Source organism: Oryza brachyantha, chromosome 11 (assembly GCF_000231095.2).
Source record: "Oryza brachyantha chromosome 11, ObraRS2, whole genome shotgun sequence".
In the NCBI taxonomy this organism is placed as follows: Eukaryota; Viridiplantae; Streptophyta; class Magnoliopsida; order Poales; family Poaceae; genus Oryza; species Oryza brachyantha.
In genome coordinates this window covers 6090779-6112088 of record NC_023173.2, presented here as the reverse complement: position 1 = coordinate 6112088, position 21310 = coordinate 6090779, and the positions used below count along the sequence as shown (strand labels likewise).

The 21310-nt window shown below is 38.7% G+C and overlaps 3 protein-coding genes across 3 annotated transcripts; 1 reads left to right on the top strand and 2 right to left on the bottom strand.

Moving 5' to 3' along the window:
• Positions 1-1026: 1026 nt before the first annotated feature.
• Positions 1027-1986, bottom strand: LOC102703528. The gene has a single exon (XM_040528523.1). It carries the CDS (start codon positions 1984-1986, stop codon positions 1264-1266), a length of 723 nt encoding a protein of 240 aa, XP_040384457.1. The 3' UTR covers positions 1027-1263.
• Positions 1987-6588: 4602 nt separating this feature from the next.
• LOC102717387 lies at positions 6589-7017 on the bottom strand. Its single transcript, XM_006663296.2, has one exon. It carries the CDS (start codon positions 7015-7017, stop codon positions 6589-6591), a length of 429 nt encoding a protein of 142 aa, XP_006663359.2.
• A 3205-nt stretch (positions 7018-10222) lies between these two features.
• LOC102703813 (putative disease resistance RPP13-like protein 2) lies at positions 10223-18359 on the top strand. The gene is made up of 3 exons (XM_006662840.2): positions 10223-10475; positions 15590-15801; positions 16113-18359. Exons 1-3 carry the CDS (start codon positions 10224-10226, stop codon positions 18253-18255), a joined length of 2607 nt encoding a protein of 868 aa, XP_006662903.1. The 5' UTR covers position 10223; the 3' UTR covers positions 18256-18359.
• Positions 18360-21310: the final 2951 nt, after the last annotated feature.

The following is a 21310-nucleotide window of genomic DNA, read 5'->3' as shown; positions in this document are numbered from 1 at the left end:
TATATACTACTCTAGTTTGTAACATTACAAATATATAATGTTTGCGAGGTATGTAGAGATATGGATAGGTGACGCAACGTGTCGTTGATCCAGTGAGAGGTGATATTTAAAAAATAGTGCAATCTAGGGCAGTTTAGTAATTACGTAGGACATTTAGTGCCAATTGTGTTTAGTCTCAATACCTTTTCGAATGAAAAAGAATCGTCCGTCTAAAATGTATCGTTGATCATGATTTTTTTTCTTTATACATGATTTTCCATATTAGGGTTTATACGTCATGGACGTTGAGGAGGTAAATCGGCGTTGGGTTGAAAGGAGGCATGGTAATCATTATTTTCATAGCCAAATACTTCATCCCGGTTGTTGACAAGGAGGAAGATCGACGTTGGCTCAGAAGATGTGGGGTAGTTGGCCGTCCTGGCACTCGTTCTTTCTGTTGAAGATTTGAACACTGCAAATCTATAGAACACCACTAAATCATGGCGTACTTGAAAAGTAAATTTAAACTAGAGAAAATCACGTAATTACGTTATTTATTTCACTTCAACTGTACCGACGTGGTACTTTTGTTTTACATAAGGGTTTTTTTACCCTTCTTAAAAAGTACCTTAAGTTACCAAGAAATTTAGTATAAATTTTTGGTAGCTCGAGATATACTTTTTACACACTAAAAAAGTGGTACTTTGAGGTATTTTTTTAATGATGGTAAAAAAAATCTCTTTATATAAACATTACCAAATGCAGTACCTATTTTCAAATTTATTTTTTCCTTTTGTAAAATTATTGTTTTATCGTACTACCTAAGTAACTCTTTTAATAGTTAATTACCTTTCACATAGTACTTTCAATGCTTTCATCATGGAGAATGGAATATTTACCTGTCGGAATGCAAGCACCCAACAAAATCTCAACATATTATTATCAATCGTTCAAATGTCAGCACAAGTATGATTTCATGTTCTCAATTATTGCCAACGATTTTTGCCTTAAATTTTACTATATCCAACAGTTAGTATCCATCACGATTTTATTGCAAAAGGAAATTACATAGTAATAAAATTCGGTTCGACTACATGCATGAATATCGATCAAATATTAATGGTGTATGTCACAGCACTTGTCGATCGACAAGACCACATCGATGTTTCATCCATATCACAACTCAAACACAACGAAAATGAACTAAAACAGAATCAAATCGGTAAACATCGTTCAGACTGAGACGAATTGAAGGGATCATTTGAGGACACGCCGGTGAGATTTTTATTCATCGGGAACAATGGCGGACACGGCCTCCCAGCTCTCCCGGTACAGCTGCCTCCTGATCTCGACGTGCACCTTCCCGTCTTCGCCGGCCCACTCGCCGACGAGCCTCTCTGCCTCGTGCAGGACGTCCTCCCGGGTGGCCGCCTCGCCGTCGGCGAAGTACCACCTCCTCATCCAGTTGCCGGAGCGCGGCCGCGACTTGATCGTCGTCAGCGTGTACCACCGGTCCGTCTTCTCCCGGACGAGCGCCGCGACGTGCGGCGGGACGGCGACGCCGTCCTCCACGTTGCCCAACTTGTAGTAGCCGTCGCTGAGGACGACGAGGTCGTCGTGCGCGAGCGCCAGCGCCAGGCCCAGCGACGCCGCGCCGCCCGTCGCCGCGCACACCGTGAGCATCGGCATGGCGAGGAGCTCCTTCACCACGGCGGCCATGCCGTCGGCGAGGGCCCTGGCCTGCTCGGCCACCGGGGCGGCCATGTTGGCCCGGAGGCTCTTGTAGTCGATGCCGTCGCAGAAGGAGCCCCCCGCGTCCGTCTCCGTGGACGAGGAGGAGGTGATGAGGCCTCGGCATGGCCGCGACGACGCGAGCTCACGGATCTCAGCGAGCTTGAGCTTGAGCTCATGGAGAGCTTCCATGGTAAGGTAGTGATGGCCGTCGACTCCGGTGAGCTTCACATGGTAGACGTCGTCGGTCTTCACCCACTCACAGAAGGAGGACATTGTCAGTCTGATCGTTGGCGGAAGCAACAAGTGAGGATTGATTGAGGACGATGATGTTCTGCACAGTAGTTTGGCCTTTCCCCTGGCAACAATGGAATGGTGCTCTTTGAAAATAGAGGAAAAACGCTATCCTCTCGTCTATTGCATATTATCCAAATAGTCATCAAAAAATTTTAAAAAACTTGTAAAGATATATTAATATAAGATACATCACTACACAAACATGCAAGTTCAAATATGATTTTCTGTGAAATTCTTACTATCATGACTCATAAGTCATACTCCCTCCGTCAGAAAAAACTTCCTAAAATACCAAACAATATTAGCAAGGATGAACTAGCATTAGTTGGTGGATACGTAGCGTGGGTTTGAGCGATACAATTTATTGATTTTCAGGTAGATAATACTTGGTATGTAAGGACTGAGAAGTTATTTATTTAGGATAAAGGTTGAAATTATGGATTATTTTGAGATAGAAGTACACCTCAAGGGCGTGTGTGCATGATCATCCTGGTTAGGGTTCAAAATTTGGCCCCTGGAATATAATGCATGTGTGGATAGATTTTTAATACTACAAACTATTTCATATTGTAAGGTGTTCTTATTTCTTGGAGAGAACCTAGCAAATTTTTTTAACATAAAACAAATATCATTGTAAAAGCATATTTAGTTTCCTATTGAATGAAACAAAGCTATTCTGATGTTACTATATTTTCCCAAAAAGTTTCTATTAACTTGATTAAAAATAAGTCTTACTTTAAAAATGTTTTATAATATGAAACAGAGTAAGCACGAGTTTAGCAAGCATAGGGCTCTATGGTTTGTCTATGTCACCTTCAGCATGTATTGGAAGTCGTCTTTGAGGGTATATGTGTGTGATATGCATATCCGGTAATTTTACTTGTCCATATTTCATGAAATTATTATAGGCATAGAAAATCTGGGAGTTAAAATTAAATTACTTGAACCAAAGAATTTGTATTGTGCAATTAGCTTATTCTTTGGTTCCTTGAAGTCTTGTTGTCATCCTTGCCATAGATCTGGGGCCTCCATCTTTAAGGGGTTGTTTGGTTACTTCCGTGAGTTGTAATACTTCAGCTTAGTATATATTTTGCCCCATTTCATTTGTGTTAGGGTAAGATCCAAGTGTTTGCTAGATGAGATTGGTTCCAGATAAAAAGTTTAGATATGTTTGAGCATCTTATATACCCAATTTCATCTTAAGCATGTTATATTTGGATTTACCCTTTTATGAAAAGTGCATGTAAGTAAGATAATATGTAAACATGGGACCACTCGCTGCGTAGAGTGGGCTATATAGGGTGTTAAATGAGTATATTTCGCCTGGTCTGAGCATTTCTAGCACGAACCAAACAAGCCATAGGTTTTATAAAACAACATATATGTACGTGCAGTTGACTATAAATATAACCAACTGCTATCTTTAAAAAATGGCTCACTAACCGTATACACGTTGGAAACAATAATTGCACTACTTGATATGGATACATGAAATAAGTTTATTTTTCCATTTTTTTACAATATTTGATTCTTCGTTTTATTAGAATTTTCTGTGGTTAATATTTTTATTTTTATTAGATGATAAAACATAAATAATACTTTAGACATGACTATTTTTTAAATTTTTCTTTAAATAATACTGATGGTCAAACAATGACACGGAAACAAAAAAAAATGAGGTCTTTTTGGTGGAGGTAGTAGGGCAATGCTGACATTTTGCCAACGGATGAGGTCATGATCACTTGAAAAACTTATTGATAGATGAATGACAAGTAATTTATCATTTTCTCCAGCCGTACTGTTTTCAGAAACTAGTTTACACAAACCGGCGAAAGCGATATATTCAGCCAACCAGGTCATCGTTCATCGCTGGTTGGGTCTATCAGGCATCGCCTGGCTCAACTAACCCCGGTATTTTTTGTACGACTTGCCATGAATCTATTTTTTATAGGTGAAAACTAGCCGTGAGTTACGCAGGATGGGCCATGATCTATGGCCTACAAATAAATATAGTGACATCTTGACTCCTGGAAAATAAATCTACGTCAAGTAAATGTTTATATTAGGTGCGATCAGCTCATCTGAAGGAATCTTGTAGTCTATTTTAATAGACTATTATTTAAATCTCACTCAAAATCATGTCGTCCGATTGGATCCAGCCTTCATCTAAAAATTTGACCAACGACAGCGGGTACATATACTCCGTTCATCTAAAATCTTCTGGTATTCAGACTTTATTGTAAAATATAACAACTTCCATATATATATATATATATATATATATATATATATATATATATTCGATAAAATCACATGCTCCAACAACTAAAGGGTTCCACCTTTTTTTTATTTAACCAATCACAACAATTTAGTATTTAATTCCATTGACCTCGTTAATAATATATAGTACATACATTATAAAAAAAAAGGAAAGCTAGAGCAAATAAACATTGTCAAAAGTACAGTGTTGGTAAAATTTAAATTTCATAAAAGAGACTAGTTTGTTTTGAATATCAGTTTTAAAGTTGATTCACTTCCAAAGTCATGCATTCTCTTCCCCTGAATCAGATAGGCGCCAATATATATCATAAACATTGCTCATAATTTTCTCATATATGTCCATCTTTTCTAACATCATCAGAGTTGAGCCTGATATGTCCTACCATCTTCTACATATTGTCTTAATATAATTCACATTCAATTGCTGAGATAGTATTAGGCTCTAACAATTAATCTACATATCAAAATATGTTTATAATCTATATAATTTCCCTTTGACCAACCTCATGTAGTCCAACTCGTTTTGTCCTTCGCACTCTTATATCTTGCGGCAACATTCGATATTTCTCTCTTCTCATCGTTTATCCCTTTTACTTCAGCATATCTTCTGAACTACTACTTTTACATAGGGTTAATTAGATCCATGTCATTATAAATTTGCTAGTTTTGAAATATATCATTATTATTCGGTTAATTGTAAAGATGCCATTATAATTTTAGAATTATTTGAAATATGCCACTCTATACCTTTCGGTGTATTTTTAAAAAAATTGGACCATATTGTCCCTCTGCTGTTCACTCCACCATCGGTATGTGCTAAGGGCCATTTGGTCCAAAAATGACATATTCTGAGATAGTTTTAAAATTATCATGACATATTTACAATTAGTCGCATAATAATGGCATGTTTCAAAACTAGCAAATTTATAATGATATGAATCTAATTAACCTTGTGGGCCTGCAATTAATTGCCATTGTAGATGTTCTTTGAGTGACATGATTGAAGATGTTGATTAACTCATATAAAATGGAGTAGATAATTTTTTCTAGAAGCTCACAAGCTAAATTTAGGACAAGTACAACAATGAGGCTAGTACATGTGAGTACGTTATATATATATATATATATATATATATATATATATGCACCATTACTTCTCGGATCACCGGCCGGTACTCACATAACTGTGACAAATTAAAATTTCTAAAAATTAATGAATTAAATATGACTGATTCGCTCATAACTGTTGTGTCCTTAGAGCAAGTATTATATTATAATCCTATTAATACAAACTTCAAGATGTCAGGTAAGATCAAATGACGAGATGGAAAGAGGAGAGATAATGAGTCATCCCTTAAACAAGGGATAGCCTCTACACAATTTTTAAGAGAAAAATCGAAAAAAACAGTAGAATAACTAATTGATGGTTGAAATTAGCGTATTAGAGTTAGTTTAGATGTGATATATTGTATGTGTCACATTTGAATTAATGAGTTGTTTACGTAGATAAAATTATAGGTGACATCTACCTCTATCGTAAAACTTGCACTTAAAAATTCTAAGTAATCAATTAAAAAATTGCCGATTCTCTCATGTCCTTTTTTTGTTGAAAAAAATGCCAAGGACAGGCTTGTTATATAAAGCTGAAAGGTTACATGCACGAAATATTCTCTCGGAAGCAGTTTTTTAGCACACGAGTGTATGTACACCCGTTGCTTGTATGCCATCAAAATAGTCATAATAAATATAAAAAAATTGATAAGATAGTTTAATATGAGTTATATAACTCCACCAACATGCAAGTTTAAATTCAACTTCTATAAGTTATAGCAAAAATAACAAAAATAATTAATTATTTTTGTTATTTTTGTTACAACTTATAGAAGTACTTGCATGTTTATGGAGTGATATAACTCATATTAATCTATTTTATTAATTTTTTTATATTTTTTATGACTATTTAAATAACATTCAATCATACGGGTGTACATGTTCTCTCATATCTCTCATATGTCGGTTGAGACGTAAAATCTCTAAAATCAATCAAGGAGTTCGTAAAATCTCTAGAATCTCCCTGCCTTCTCTCCCCTTCGTATCAGCACATTTTTGGACGAACACATATGTATTGGGCACATATAGTTCCAAAATTCTTTTATTTTATGAAGAAAAGTTCGTAATATTCAGAAACGCAGCAAAGAGTATTCATACACAGCCAGATGGATATATTCCCACATTTCACAAAGTTGTCAAAACGAATTCCGGAATCACAAGAGGATTTTGATGCCCCAGGAACATATCATTTCATGGCTTCACGGCGAGGAATTCAGAGACGGCCTTCCACGACTCCGGGAAGAAGCTCTTGCGGGTGGCGATGTAGGCCTCGCCGTCGCGGACCTTGCCGATGGAGGTCGCCACGATGCCCATGGCCTCGCCGGTCACATCGTCCTTGCTGTCGCACCTGGAGTCGGTCATGTACCAGTAGCCGCCGAACGTGGCGCCGTCCATGGCCTCCGACCGGAGCACCAGCTTCGACCTCATCATGGGGTACGGCGCCTTGTCCCTCAGCAGCGCGGCCAGGTACGGCGGCGCCGGCGGGTGGCCCTCCCTCACCTCGGGCAGCTCGAAGCCGGCGCCCTTCCAGACGGCCATGTCGTCGTGCGCCAGCACAAGCGCCAGCGCCAGGGACGACCTGACGTCGCCGGCGACCGCGGCGGCGGTCGGGAACGGCATGTCGAACAGGGCGTGGACCACCCCGGCCGTGCGGTGCCTGACGGGGTCTTCCTTCGCCGTCACGCCGTCGCAGAACGAGCCGCCGCCGGGCGCGAAGGTGGTGACGAGGCCCTTGCTCGACGGCCTGGCCCGCCCGCGGATCTCCTTGAGCTTCTGCTCCAGCTCCTCGATGAACTGGTCGGTGCGGTAGCTGTCGCCGCGGCCCCCGAGCCGGAGGTGGAAGATGCCATTCTGGAAGGATAACTCGCAAATAGCCATAGCGATCGGTGGAGAGAAATGGAAACCTGTGGAGTGCAGAGTGCTTACTGCTTAATTAGCGACGACCAACTCTCTTCCTAATCAAACTTAACAATCGGCGCCAGCAATTCTTTTAGCAGAGATTTTTTTTACGGTTTTTGGTACTTCTATTACCCTCTCTCTCCGTATTTTTTAATAGATGATGTCATTAACATTTTAGCACATTCCTCATTCATCATTATATTTCTGCATCACGACATAGGTATATGAAATATTTGCCAGATCTTCTGCTTCTTTTGCACCCGGAAATATCGTGGTTCTTGGATCTCCATCAGTATGAACAGATGCGAGTCTACGATAAAGAGAGGTGCTTTAAGATATCTTATAAAGGACCGAGTAGTAATTAAATATTCATATGCCCGTCATTGCTCATTGTATTAGCAATTTAGTTTTCAGGATACTAGGTACTATTCAGTTTTTGTTAACTCAAATATGTCCTACTTTGACCAACCATTTGCTAAAAAAAATATAACTACCTACACTAATAAAATTAAAAATGCATGATTTGTGGTGACACCCGCATATTTTCCATTCAGACGAACTAAAAATAGGGCATATTGATCTTTACATGTGGCCGCTTAATACGTTCCCAGTGAAAATCAATTTTAGAACAATATGTACTTATATCTAACTTTTTCATAAAAACTTAGACGAAGATAATATTTATACTAGACCTACTTTGTAGTTCATGATTTTTTAATTTCACATCATTCTGTAGATAATTTTTCTACAAAAAGTTGATAAGTTTTCTATTTGAGGTTATATAGGGTTCAAAATATGCATTATAAGAACCGATAGCTATATTTAAAAATTATAGATCTATGATTCAAATAATGTCTATTTCAAAGTTATAAAGCTTTGTGAGGTCTAGTTCATGGCTTTTAATTTAAAACTATTTAGAGAAGCGGATAAATATTTTATGTTCCAAGCACGATAAAAATAAAAATAGTAAAATTTTAAATTTATATAGAACAAGTACTTAAGAGTGAAATAATAATATGATGTGTGTGAAGATATAGGTCCTTGGTTCCAAATCTACAGACCACATACTTGTCAATTTAACCTAAAAAATTGCATAAAGTACCAATTAGGATATATAGTTGTGTTATCGATGCTCACTAAAAATCAAAATATTTTCCTGAATTTATTTTCACACATAAAAAAAATATAAGGTGGAACTTGATTTTTAGTATAGGCAAAGTTATGTCGCCCGCATGAAAACATCTTTTGTAGTAGTGCTAGCTAGTATTAAAGTTGTATAATTACATTTGGAGTAAATTTTATAAAACTTCCACTATTATGACAAAACTGTTAGTTTATTTGCTACAACTTTAGATACATATTTCATGAAACCACAATAATAGATAATTAATTATTTTATCAAACAACAACAAACTTTGTGTGTCTGATAAGTTGGGCCCAACAATATGTCAAACACACATAAGGAATAAAATTGTTTTTTAAAATAAATTAATTCGCTGTGTTGGCAGCTTTGTGAAATTTGCCGTTAAAAAGCTGTGGACAAATTAATAATTTTGATAATATAGTTACAGTTTAATGAAATATATTTCATTTAGATCGATATGTTTTGACATCAGAACAACCATAGTTCATCCATGTCCGGGCAGCAAAACTAAACAAGTATTTTTGAACGGAGTTAGCTAATATCTACCTCGTCATTCTAGTTTTCCGGTGTGTAGATTATATAAAGAGTTTTTTTTTACCATCCTTAAAAAATACCATACTTTTTAGTATAAAAAGTGGGGTATCTTGAGGTACCAAAAATTTATACTAAAATTCTTGGTAACTTGAGATAATTTTAATGATGGTAAAAGTCCTTACATAAAATACGATACTCTATCCATATTTTGAACTTTTCGTACACATTTAACTATTCATCTTATTAAAAAAACTTATATATTTATTATTTATTATTATTTTTGTTATTACCTTACTGGATTCATTACTAAAATATTGTATTTAATTATAATGTACCTTTTCATATATTACCAATGTTTTAACAACATGAATAGTCAAAGTGTGCCATCAAAATTGTAAGAATTCTCCTCATTAAATCCTTTTTCATCCTTTACGTGTTACACATGTTTTTACTTTCTATAAGTTGCTGTTATTAATTCAATGAAATACGATTTTAGGTTCAATTTGACATTTTGTGTTATATATGATATATATCGTACAATCTCACTTATTGTTCGATGTTATACAAGCCAATTAGGGCCGAGATTTTAGGTTCAATTTGACATTTTGTGTTATATATGATATATATCATACAATCTCACTTATTATTCGATGTTATACAAGCCAATTAGGGCCGCGTTCGGCTGCCTTTGCTAGTTAACTTAACCCCTTCGTTTTCCGTGCGCACGCTTCCCGAACTGCTAAACGGTGTATTTTTTGTAAAAATTTTCTATAGAAAATTATTTTAAAAAATTATATTAATCTATTTTATATTTTTTTAATAATTAATAATTAATTAATCATGTACTAATCTATTAGTACGTTTTCCGTACTGGGTAAGTTAACTTACCCACCCCTATGAACGAACCCAGCCCAGGTGATTTCAGGTATAAATTTTTTTTTTGCACCGTCATATTTCGAATACCCAAGGTTGAAATCATGCGTCGGCCACTACCCACCAAAACATGACGTATAAAAATGGACCTGACGAATGCTTGACCGATGGAAAGTCTGTCTATCTAGCTAGCTCATTAGGAGAAGGTTCCATTCATTAATTACACTGCAGCACTACAGGGCATGCATGCAAATTAAGTAAGGGAGGCAACGAAGAACTCGATCTGAGGCAGGAAGAAGAACCAAAAAAGACTGGTCGAGCAACACAAGCAGCTAGCTAGCTCAGCTCGCGTACGTACGTCGCGCGGGAGGCAGCCATGGCGGAGACGGCGATCACGGCCGTGCTGTCGAAGTTCGGGGAGCTGGCGTCGCGGGAGGCGGCGGTGCTGGTGCAGGTGGGGAACGACATCATGCTGCTCCGCGACCGGCTGGAGTGGCTGCAGGCCTTCATCCGCGACGGCGACCGGAAGCGGCGGCTGGCCTCCGACGACTTCACCCGGGTGTGGGTGCGCCAGACGCGGGACGTCGCCTTCGAGGCCGAGGACGCCCTCGACGACTTCTTCCACAAGGTCAGTCTGTTTGGGATTAGTCCCACGCTCGTTGTTGTAGATGAGTATTGCTATACGTACGATCGTCGTACGTACGATCAAACGGCAGCTGGTAAATCTATGCTAGCGGCGCGGCAAACAATCGCAGCAACGACGGCAGAAAATTGTACGAGAATTTTCTTGTACTTAAAACAGTTTCCGTTTTGGATGTAGTCTCTTGGTTGGGTTAACATCTCTTGGTTTTGAACTTTGTACTAGTAAGTAGTATCTCTTTATACTTAAAAAAAAAGTGGTATCTCTTTATTAATTACTGTACGCACTGATGGGGTGTAGACCCAAAACTCAGTGAAAGGCGGTTGTGAGACCTATACGTGGCTACGTGTAGAGCCAGTCAGTGAACCGTGGATGTAAGACTCGTATGTGCTCATATGAGACCGGTCAGTATTGAGAGACACCTGTATAACAGGGAATAATTAAAAATAATCCCATAATTATTGTTTTGAGATACAGAAATATTTTTTAATTATTAGACCAACGTCTCCTAATTTTAGGCCAACGAGGTCATCCCATCAGTGCACCTGCACACTGATATACTGCACTAGCTAAGCTAACCTATGAGCTGTGTAGCTCTTCCCAGTCCCAGGTAGAGTACTCAACGGTATGTGTTGCTTCGATCCAAGGAATTTTTCTTTATACGTGCTCATCTAACGATGGTTTTATTAGTTTGCGGTAATAATAGTACATATTATCTCCGTTTTAAATTATAAGATACTTTGATTTTGCTTATATTAATATCAGTACTGATGAATTTGAATACAAATATATATACACATCGATAAATCTAGAAAAAAACTAAATCGTTTTATAAACTGAAATTAAACAGCAAGAACTTTTAATTTATATCGTTCTTCCATGGAATTAGGGTCCAGTTGCATTTTCATTAGATGACACTTAGGTCAGTCTCAATGGGGATGTCATGGGAGTGTCATACATAGTAATTAGGATGACACATCTGCAAAAAAAAATCTTTGCATGATTTGGAAAGGAGAGAGAAGGAGAACGTTTCATCCCCACGAAACATTTGCGCACTGTAACCAAGAGCTTGGAAACAACGTGAAACTTGCGTTGAGAAGAGCAAAGTTTCATCGGGCGATCCCGTGCGGCCGCCCGCCTTATTCCAGAGCGCGCGCTCCGCCGCAATCTTCCCGCCACCTCTCGATTTCTTCCCGTCCATGCTCGCCTCCTCCCAATCTATCTCGCCCTCCGCCACAGATCTAGCTCCATGGATCGAGTGTCTCCTGAGAGCTCCAGGTGGAGCACTTCTGGCAAAGGAGGGAAAGGACGTGTGGGAAGACGCCTGGGGATGAAGACGACAACCTTGCGTGCGTCAGTGCCCTTGCCACCTCCTTCTTCATCTCATGTGTCGTCGCTCCCAGCAGCGCCGCCCATGATATCCGCTGCTGCCGCATCCCCAACCATGTCATTGACACTGCCTACTTCGCCCCCTGCACCGGGACCGCTTCCGCCGACGACGACGTTCGTAGCCACCATTGCGACTCTAGGACGCCCGCTTCTACTCTGCCGACGCCCGCTGTGAGTGCTTCCCCATCTCTGCCGCCATGGCCACCGCATCAAGCCCCCACCTCATGGTAAGCACTTGATTTTGATATGTGCAAGTTGTTGATTTCTTCTCTGAATGTCGATCTGTGCTTCTGCAAGTAGTTAATTTTGGTATGTGTTTGCATGGACAATCTGAATGCAAACACAACAACAGCTACAAAGTTTATCTAGCATATTTGATATCAACAAAACACAAGAATTAAATGGTATAATAAGCCTATAAAACAGTGCAACAAAACTATCCCATTGAGTCTGGTTGTTTCATGATTTAGCTTCCCAGACTAGTAGTCTTGGAAACAGTGACATGAAACCAAGCTTTGAGATTGGCCTTACTACCAATCTAATTGTTCAGATCCAATGCTATTTGGTGGACTTTACCAATCTCATGTATCCGAGAAAAAACACAATTATAGTTAATCTGTAGAAATTTTCTGATCGAATTTTTCTTTATATTGTTGTGTGATCTCCAGACAAAAGAACAGTATGTGAAACAGAACAAATATTTCTATCTGACAATACATAATAATCATATAACAAGTTTAAATAGATGTACGCAGGTAAAGTCAGCTCCATCTTTTAGTGCCAGGTGTTCCCTCTCATCTTATATATATATAATATTAAAACAAAATTCGGTTACCATTTTTAATTAACAATAAAGTTGTATTGAAATAAGCTTATAAAATTATGATAGCAACTTTTCTTCTCATCAGAAATACAGTAGTGCTTACTTTCAAACTAGTTATTGGAGAAAATGATAATGGTTAACGTTGTTCAAAAATTTAGACCTCATGTTAGAGGTGAAGTATTTATGAATATAGGGAAGTACCATGAACCAAACCAATGGGTGGTTTACTCGAGCCAAGCGAAGGGCAGGCATGGTTTTATCCTACAATTAATCGTAAATTGTATTTCGTAAACCTATCCTTTTATCTTAGACCAAGTAAATTTACCACTGTAGCAGTTTGAACTACCCAATTTTATTTTCTAGTCATGTCAAACCTCCCTTACTGCAAATATATGAATTGCACATGGATGAGGATCAAATGTGTTTGTATTGTATGCATAAATTTTATCTACAGATATTGAATGTTCAATAAATCCAACAAATATTACATATGGCAACTGTGGGTCCAAAAAAAAAACATTTGAGATACTTGCAGCGCATATCCTAATTTTATTCATAATATTTTCGAGAGTACACATTTTCTACCTATAAAATATATAATATCAAACCAATCATAGTCATCGAGTTTTAAATAAACTATAATCTACTATATTCTATCCTAACTGTATTATTAAATTCATAAGTACTCATCTAAATTCTAATATATTACTTAAAAAAAACCTACATATGTTCCTAACTTACTGCACCCTATTTTAGTGAACAATAAATAAATCAACATATTATTGCGGTGTGCGACAATGGGTAGAAATATAACATCATTTCGAATACTAGCCAGTGTACGGTGAAAAAATCAGGAGGCCTTTGCCGCGAGTCAAGCCTCTCAAACCCTAGTTTTTAAAAACCGGATGCAGGGAGGCAGCAAATTAGTATAGGGGGTGGCTACCTGGCTTTTTGTATAAGACTGGCTTCAAAACACCATGTAGCTGGGTGACAATGGGGCGCCCAATGGCCGTCCCCATGGGCCGAATGGCCATTTTCCATGTCATATACCACGCCCAGCTAGTGTATGTTTTTTATATCGCGTCCACTAGTTGGACATTAGGCAGTTAGTTTTGTATTTTTTTCAAAATAAAAATATCTTCTATAAATATTTGTAAAGTAAACTTAGTAATAAAAAATTCTTTACTTCACGTGTCAGCTCATAAACTTCTTGTTTAGCTCACCTGTATAAGAAAACATAACACATCTTCATATAATTATAATTAGTATGTCTTAATTAGAATTTTAATCTTTTAGTTATATCCATACAATTTTTATAAGTTATTTACAAGGAAATATTTTTATTGTTACGTTATACACAATAAAATAGTTTATTATAAAGGATACATAAATAAGATAGATGATCTATTCATCTAGTTTCCTAATTAAGCTTCTTTTTTAGATGAAAGGTGATTCAGTGCGTCACCCTTAGCTACGAACTCAATAATTAATTTATCCAGATATATTCGGGTCTAGTTCGGTAATCCCTCCATGGTTGGATTGAATATGATTTAGAGAGGATTTATTGAATAACTAGTGTGGTGTAGAATTATTGTCCCTCAAGTCTCCTTTAATCTCTCCATCCTAGGGATTAAGCGAATAGGGGCAGATCTAGCATGGGGGTGGCGGGGCTCAAGCCCCCGCTATCCTGTTAAAGCTATTAGAGCTTTTACGAAGATCTTCCTAAAATTTTATTTTCTAAAATTTTATGACAATGATCAAAGAAAGGAATGCTGAAACATTATCTAACTTGTTCAGACCCCTCTAACCTCGTTAGCTAAATCCGTCACGGTAAGCGAACCAGACCTAAGTCAGTCCTTTGCAGACATGGTGGTTAAATATACCTAGAGAACAAGCTACCTCCTAATAACCAAAGTATTGAACTAACCTTGAAAAATGACAAGAAAAAGAAATCCTAGCTACCTCCTAATAACCAAAGTTTTGAAATAACCTTGATAAATCCCACCAAATTACAACAATAGCTAACGATTTTGTTAGACAATTGCAAACTTCATTCATTTGATAGTTTGGGCCCAGCCAAAGGACACAAATGTAATACTGCCGTTGTTTCATATTAGGCAACTATCTGGTAACATTGATTACTCTTGTCGCAAAATTATAAATGTCTAATTAATTGCAACAGAATGAGTTCCATCAATAAGATAGTTGCAGTTCTATATGTTTGGTTAATTGTAATCAGCTAACCGAGTGGATCTTGCCTCTATTAATTACTCCCTTTTTTGTGGCGATAATTTACACCAATTCAAGTAGGCTGAAAACAAAACAGCGTCAGGCCGGTGTCAGCCATCTCGATCATGTAGTTATGGTTAGATCCACGACCACATAAATGTCAAACAGGGCCAACCATAATAGATTTCGCACCTTACACCCATATTGTTTCTTGGAGCCAAGCCGAAGTGGCAGAGTGGAGCTTAATGGAAGTGGAACAGAAAAATGGTTAACATATTTCAGTGTAAGAACAGTGACTATTCTGCCTAGCTAATGAACAGACAAAACCATAATGAAAAGAAAAATGAATATACAGCCAATGCCAATGATAGCCTCGCAATGTAAGATGGTGGAAGTGATGGAGAACATCTCAGAAAATTGTTAACTGACAGGGAGGGGAAAATGCTCAGTAAATACTAGGATGTAATGGTGAATGATGATGCAAATGACTGATGTATATGCATGCGTACATGGCAGGTTTATGAATATACTCCCTGTGAATACTATCTCTGTGCCAGAATTTCTAGCAACAAGCAACATGACTTGATGCTTTGAGTCCAAATAAGTGATATAAGCCATTGGGTAACAAACTAACACATGAGTGGTTTCTATGACCTAACAGGTAGATCTAGAAGCCCAGGGTTACCGTGGATGGAGAATCTGGCGCAGATATATAACAGGCTGTGGTACGCAAATCTCTGTTCGCCATGATTTATCAGGTCAGATAAAAAGAATCAAGAGCAGACTAGACCAGATATCAGAGAATCACAAGGAGTTCAAGATCGAGCATACACCTGGAGCATGGACCTCTTCTATCACAGAAGTTGCTGCATGGTATGCAACTATAAAATTCAATTATCTAGTGAATTTATTATCAATACCTGCCTCAGTGTGAATCATTGTGAAGAATAGGGGTATCTACTTTCTTCAGGAATTTTTGTAGATCCTTAAAATTAAGCATTTGGAAACAAAGCATCGTATCCATAATCTAGACATGCTCATAAACAAAAACAATGTCACAAAAGTAACTTAGACTACTGGACAGAGTAATATCTACATTCGGACTAGGCACATAATGTTAGATAGGGATAGAGAAATTTGGAAATTCCAAAATCAATTAATCCTTCATGCAACTAAATTTCCAGGGATAACACAGGGGGCAATCCGGTGGGATTTGATGCTTACGTGACGGTTCTGAAGACTAATCTCCTTTCTCATGAACATACTCCACAGCAAAGATTCATTTCCATATTGGGGGAGTCTGGTATAGGGAAGAACACACTCATGATAGAAATCTGGAGAGAAATCAACGATCGTCATAAAGATCATTTCGATGTGTTAATCTGGTACAACATGCCACCGAATTCTAGTGCAAATGATCTCCTCAAGCAAGTATACGAAAGGGCATTGGCGGCATTGAGTAAAGTACCAGAAGGGGAAGACAATGATATCACGAAGAAGCTCCGCTCTTTTCTGCATGATAAGAGGTATCTGGTGATCCTGGGTGGCATAAACTCTATAAGAGTGCTTAACTGTGTGAAGGCGAGCTTGCCAGACAACAGAAATGGCAGCAGAGTAGTGCTCATCTTAGAGCCAGAGAGCCAGGAAGTAGCAAGGCATGCTCAAACCCTCGACACAAAAGTAGGTGAAGATCTCAAAAACATTAGTGGAAGTACTGTCCAGATAGGCAGGCTTAATGAAAGCCAAAGTGCAGAACTGTTCTGTCGCAGGGTATATGGTGAGAGGTACACCAAGCCAAAAGGGTATAAGCTCAGTTACAATGAACAAATCTTTATGATAACAGGGGGTCATCCTCTAGCTATTGTAGTTTTGGCAGGCCTTTTGCGGTCCAAAGAAATGCCTGTTGAATGGGATTCAGTGCTACAACAGCTTATGCCTGGAGTAGAAGCGGTAGAGAGTCAAGGTAACAAGATATCTGGTGTTCTCTTGACAAAAGAAAAGCCCTTTGAGTGGGATGCCTTGCTGCAGCAGATGATGCCAACCACAGAAGCTAAACTGTCGAATAGAATGACAATTGAGAGGATCTTCTCGACAAGTTTTGATGACCTCCCGCATGATCTCAAATCATGCTTCCTCTACTTTGCTGCTTACCCAACAAATATCACTCATCCTGCGGATCAGATAATGCGCATGTGGATAGCTGAAGGCTTCATCAAACCAGAAAAGGGCAAGAGTATGGAGGATCTAGGTCAAGCATATCTCAAGGAGCTTGTTTCAAGATGCCTGGTTGAGGTTAAAACTTGGAATGAATGTGACAGGATTGCGTTGGTGCAGGTTCATAATCGACTTCTAAGGTTCCTGCAATCTGAGGCTCGCGAAGCTAGCTTCATTGAGATTCATGACAACACTGATGTTCTTGCACCAGCAGCAGTGCGCCGCCTTTCCATTCAGAATGACAGTGGAAACTATATTCCTTTTGGAAACAAATTCCTCAAACTGCGTTCCTTTATATGTCGTGTCGAAGAGGGAGATGGTCCCTGCGCTACACTAGACCTGAAGAATGATTCAAAGAAAATACCAAACAAAGAACCATTAAAGTTTCTGTATGGCTCTAAGTTCCTTCGGGTCATCTCCATAGGTGGAATACGCCTTTCGGAGCTGCCCAATGAGATCGGTGATATGATTCACTTACGGTACCTTGGAGTTACCTGTCACGATCTGCAGAATCTCCCCTCAAGCATAGGAAGGCTCCTAAACTTGCAGACCCTAGACATAAGGAACAGCAAAGTCAAAAGTATTGCACCAAAATTCTGGAGGATTAAGACATTGAGGCATGTGATCGCCAATCAGCTTCAGCTGCCAAACTCTGTTGGTGACCTTAATAATCTTCAAACACTCCATGGCGTAAAACCTGCAGAAAATTGGGGTGGACTGATGTGTCCATTGGACATGATGACCAATCTTCGGTCTTTGGAGTTGCATGAATTTAATGATGCCAATCATGGGGTAGCACTGGAACGTTCTCTCCAGAAGCTTGAGCTCCTTGGGCATTTGAAATTGACTGGTGACAAGATTCCATTAGCTGTGTTCACTGCCCCAAGCCTTCGCTGTCTTGAGAGCTTAGTGCTTGAAGGTAGTGTTAAATGGCCAGAGAGTTCATCAAATCTTTGCAACCAGACACAAGAAGACTCATTGGGTATCTGTGAGCTCCGACCAAACCTTGTTATGCTAAAACTAAACAGTCTCAGTAAGAAGCTTGAGGATTTCATAGAGAAACTTATTCCCCAGCTGGCAGCCCATGAGTGGCCCAGACAGACAGATGTTTAGGTAACAGCATTCTGAACTCTCTTTGTTTCTCTTTTAATTTCAAATGAGAGAAAAATCAAGAAGGAATAACGGTCACAACCAACACAACAAACCCAACTTCTCTTCATGGATTGTGGTTTCCCGTGTCTGGCTGCTTTCAGTTGAAGGTTTTGTGTGATTTAGCATTTATGAGTATCTTTATGTAATTGGAAGGCAAAACAACAATATATTTTTCTTGTATTCTGTGATTTGGCAGTTATTTGCTTGTATTCTGTGATATGGCAGCTATTTGCTTGTATTCTGTGATATGGCAATTATTTCAGTTATTTCAGTAAACGAAAGCACCATATGGTTAGTTCTTGTAATGTTTGCATATTCCATATTTAAAGCAGGAAAAACTGTTTCCTGCATTTGATTTATTATTGATTGACATGTTTTATTTTGAGGAAAACTGTTTCCTGCATTTGATTTATTATTGATTGACATGTTTTATTTTGAATAGATCCATAAGAGCAGGTACAATAGCAGCTATAAGCCAGTTATAAGAATATTTTAAGAGATAAGAGGGGAGAGAGAAGGGAGGTGGGCTACTAATTTGTAGCTAGCTGCACACGGGCTCCAAAACAAAATGTGTGTATGATATGTAGGACCATGTATTGATGTTTTGTAGGTAACTATTATATGAATTGGCTATTAGATTGACTATATATGAATTGGAGCTAGCAGTTGGCTATACTATTGAACTTGCTCTAAAGCAACATGTCAGATGTAATTTAGCACGTGGCACTAAAACCATTGTATGGCTATAAGTTTCTATATGCAACATCAAAACCAGAAAATTAGGGTGTTTGGGCATTGGTTACCAGAACAAGAAAGTGAGGTCGAAAGTCCACACTAACCGATGTAAAATGGACAGTATGCAGAGGATATTGGTGCGTTCGGTTAGTACCTTCGTTGAAGCACTTGGTAAGCTTAATTGAACAAAATATGAATCCGATGTTTTACCATTTGGGCGCCTGCTTGAATCAGTGAGACAAGCTTAGTTACCACAGTCTAATTTACTCATAACATATTTTTGGTTGGTAGGACAATTTACTGCAAAAGCATGGTTGTCAAGAACCACGGCCAAAAACACAAGGTTTGGCGAAGCTATAAACCATGTTGTAAGAATCCTAGTAGTACGATTACACTGTCGATAAAATATATGATTGATGGTATCCCTCCATGATGTAAGGATGACACTTGAGAATGGCTCATAATAAATTCCTCTCATAGAATTAACGATCGACCAATTGTTTCACATCATCGCCACAACCTCAGCACGCGCGCATGTTCTGTGTATCCTGGCAGACATTCCCACAAACACCTGGTTTGCGCAGCACAGCGCACGAGCAGGGCGGGGACGAGGGTGGCCAGCCTACCACTATAGATAGAAAAGAGAAGGAGTGGGGGGGGGGGGGGGTTGCATTACCTGGGGCAAAGCCACCCCGCAATCCTTCTTCCCGCTGAGGGCATGCATGCCCAGGCCGACGGAGTGAGGGTGAGGGGAGGGCAGCCACCCGAGATTCGGTGTTGGGTTCCATGTGTAACCCAGTTAGAGATGGCAATGGGTAAATACCTATCGGGTATTCTTATATCATATTCATACCTACTAGTAAAATTTCGTATCATTAAAATACATATATCTGTCACGAGTAAGAAAATTTACTCATATCCATACCCGCTTGGTTAAACCTTACCTATCGGGTTACCTATATACCCGCAAAAGTTCAAAACAATCTAAATATCACATTTTTCATACAGTGTATGTATAGACGTTAGATACTTAGGACATCACACATTCATATAGTGTGTGGCTAGAAAAGGTATGGATGGTTTAAATACCTATAGTTTGGTTAATTAGGCTAGGATAATATGATATTAGGCCATAACATGCATTTAAATTTACGGGTATTTATTATTTATGGGTAAACGGGTATAGGGATCATCACAACGTTTCCATACCCGCATACCCATCGGGTGAAAGTATTTGCTCAATTACTTACCTACGGGTAATATATTTAGATAATACCCATACCCTAATGGAGTAAATATCCATCGGGTCTCGGGTCACGAGTCCCCGTTGCCATCTCTAAACCCAGTTGTAGCATCAATATTTTTTTAGAGTGACAAAACATAAATTATATTGTTGGCAATGTGTAAGGTCATTTTCCGTGTAGAGTATTATTTATGGTTTTTAAAGGTGACACATCATATGAAAAGTTTTATATTGGTTGGTAAATGAAGCAAGATCTTGGATGGACAATTTTGTTTTCTTGTTTATATTTGCAGCGTTTACTAGCGATGTACTTGATTCGTTGAATCTAAGATTTGAAATACCCTACACAATAACCGATGATTGGAGGTGACGGGAACCACGTCTGTCTCTGTTCAGTGCATTCTGTTTATTTCTTTTATTTCTTTCTTTCTTTGTCCTGTGGTTCAGCGGCAAATGTCGTGCGGTTCAGCCGAAGATGATGGGCCTACTCTCTCGGCCCAGTTAGTAAATAAAAGAAAATAATCGACTAAATAGTTCTTTTTTATTTAAGCAAATGACGAAAATATCTATTAAAATCAACTGTGGAAGATGCACCTACTATATTACTAGGTCTCTAAGTAAAAGGTACCATAAAACTTTACTCCGATTCTTCCTTCTATACCACGAGGTATTAGTACCGTGAGATAATAAAATTATCACTCGTGCTATCCACCTCACGATTAAGTTGATACTAAAATTCCGACTGTTGGTGATGATAGATCGAACGGTCATGATTACATGGTACCTCGAGATACTAGATTGATCGTGGGCTGGATAGCACGAGTGAGGATATTAGTATCTCGAGGTATCGATACCTGATGGTATAAAAGAAAGGATAGGAATAAACTCACCATAAAAGCGTTGTTGGTACTGAATCCATTCCCTTCCTTCCGTTTCATGTGTGCCAGCCATTGCTGCTCAGTGATGTATACTATCCCACTGGCACCTTCCTCCTCGTCATCACTCCAGTTATCCACCGTAGACAACTTGCCAACTAGC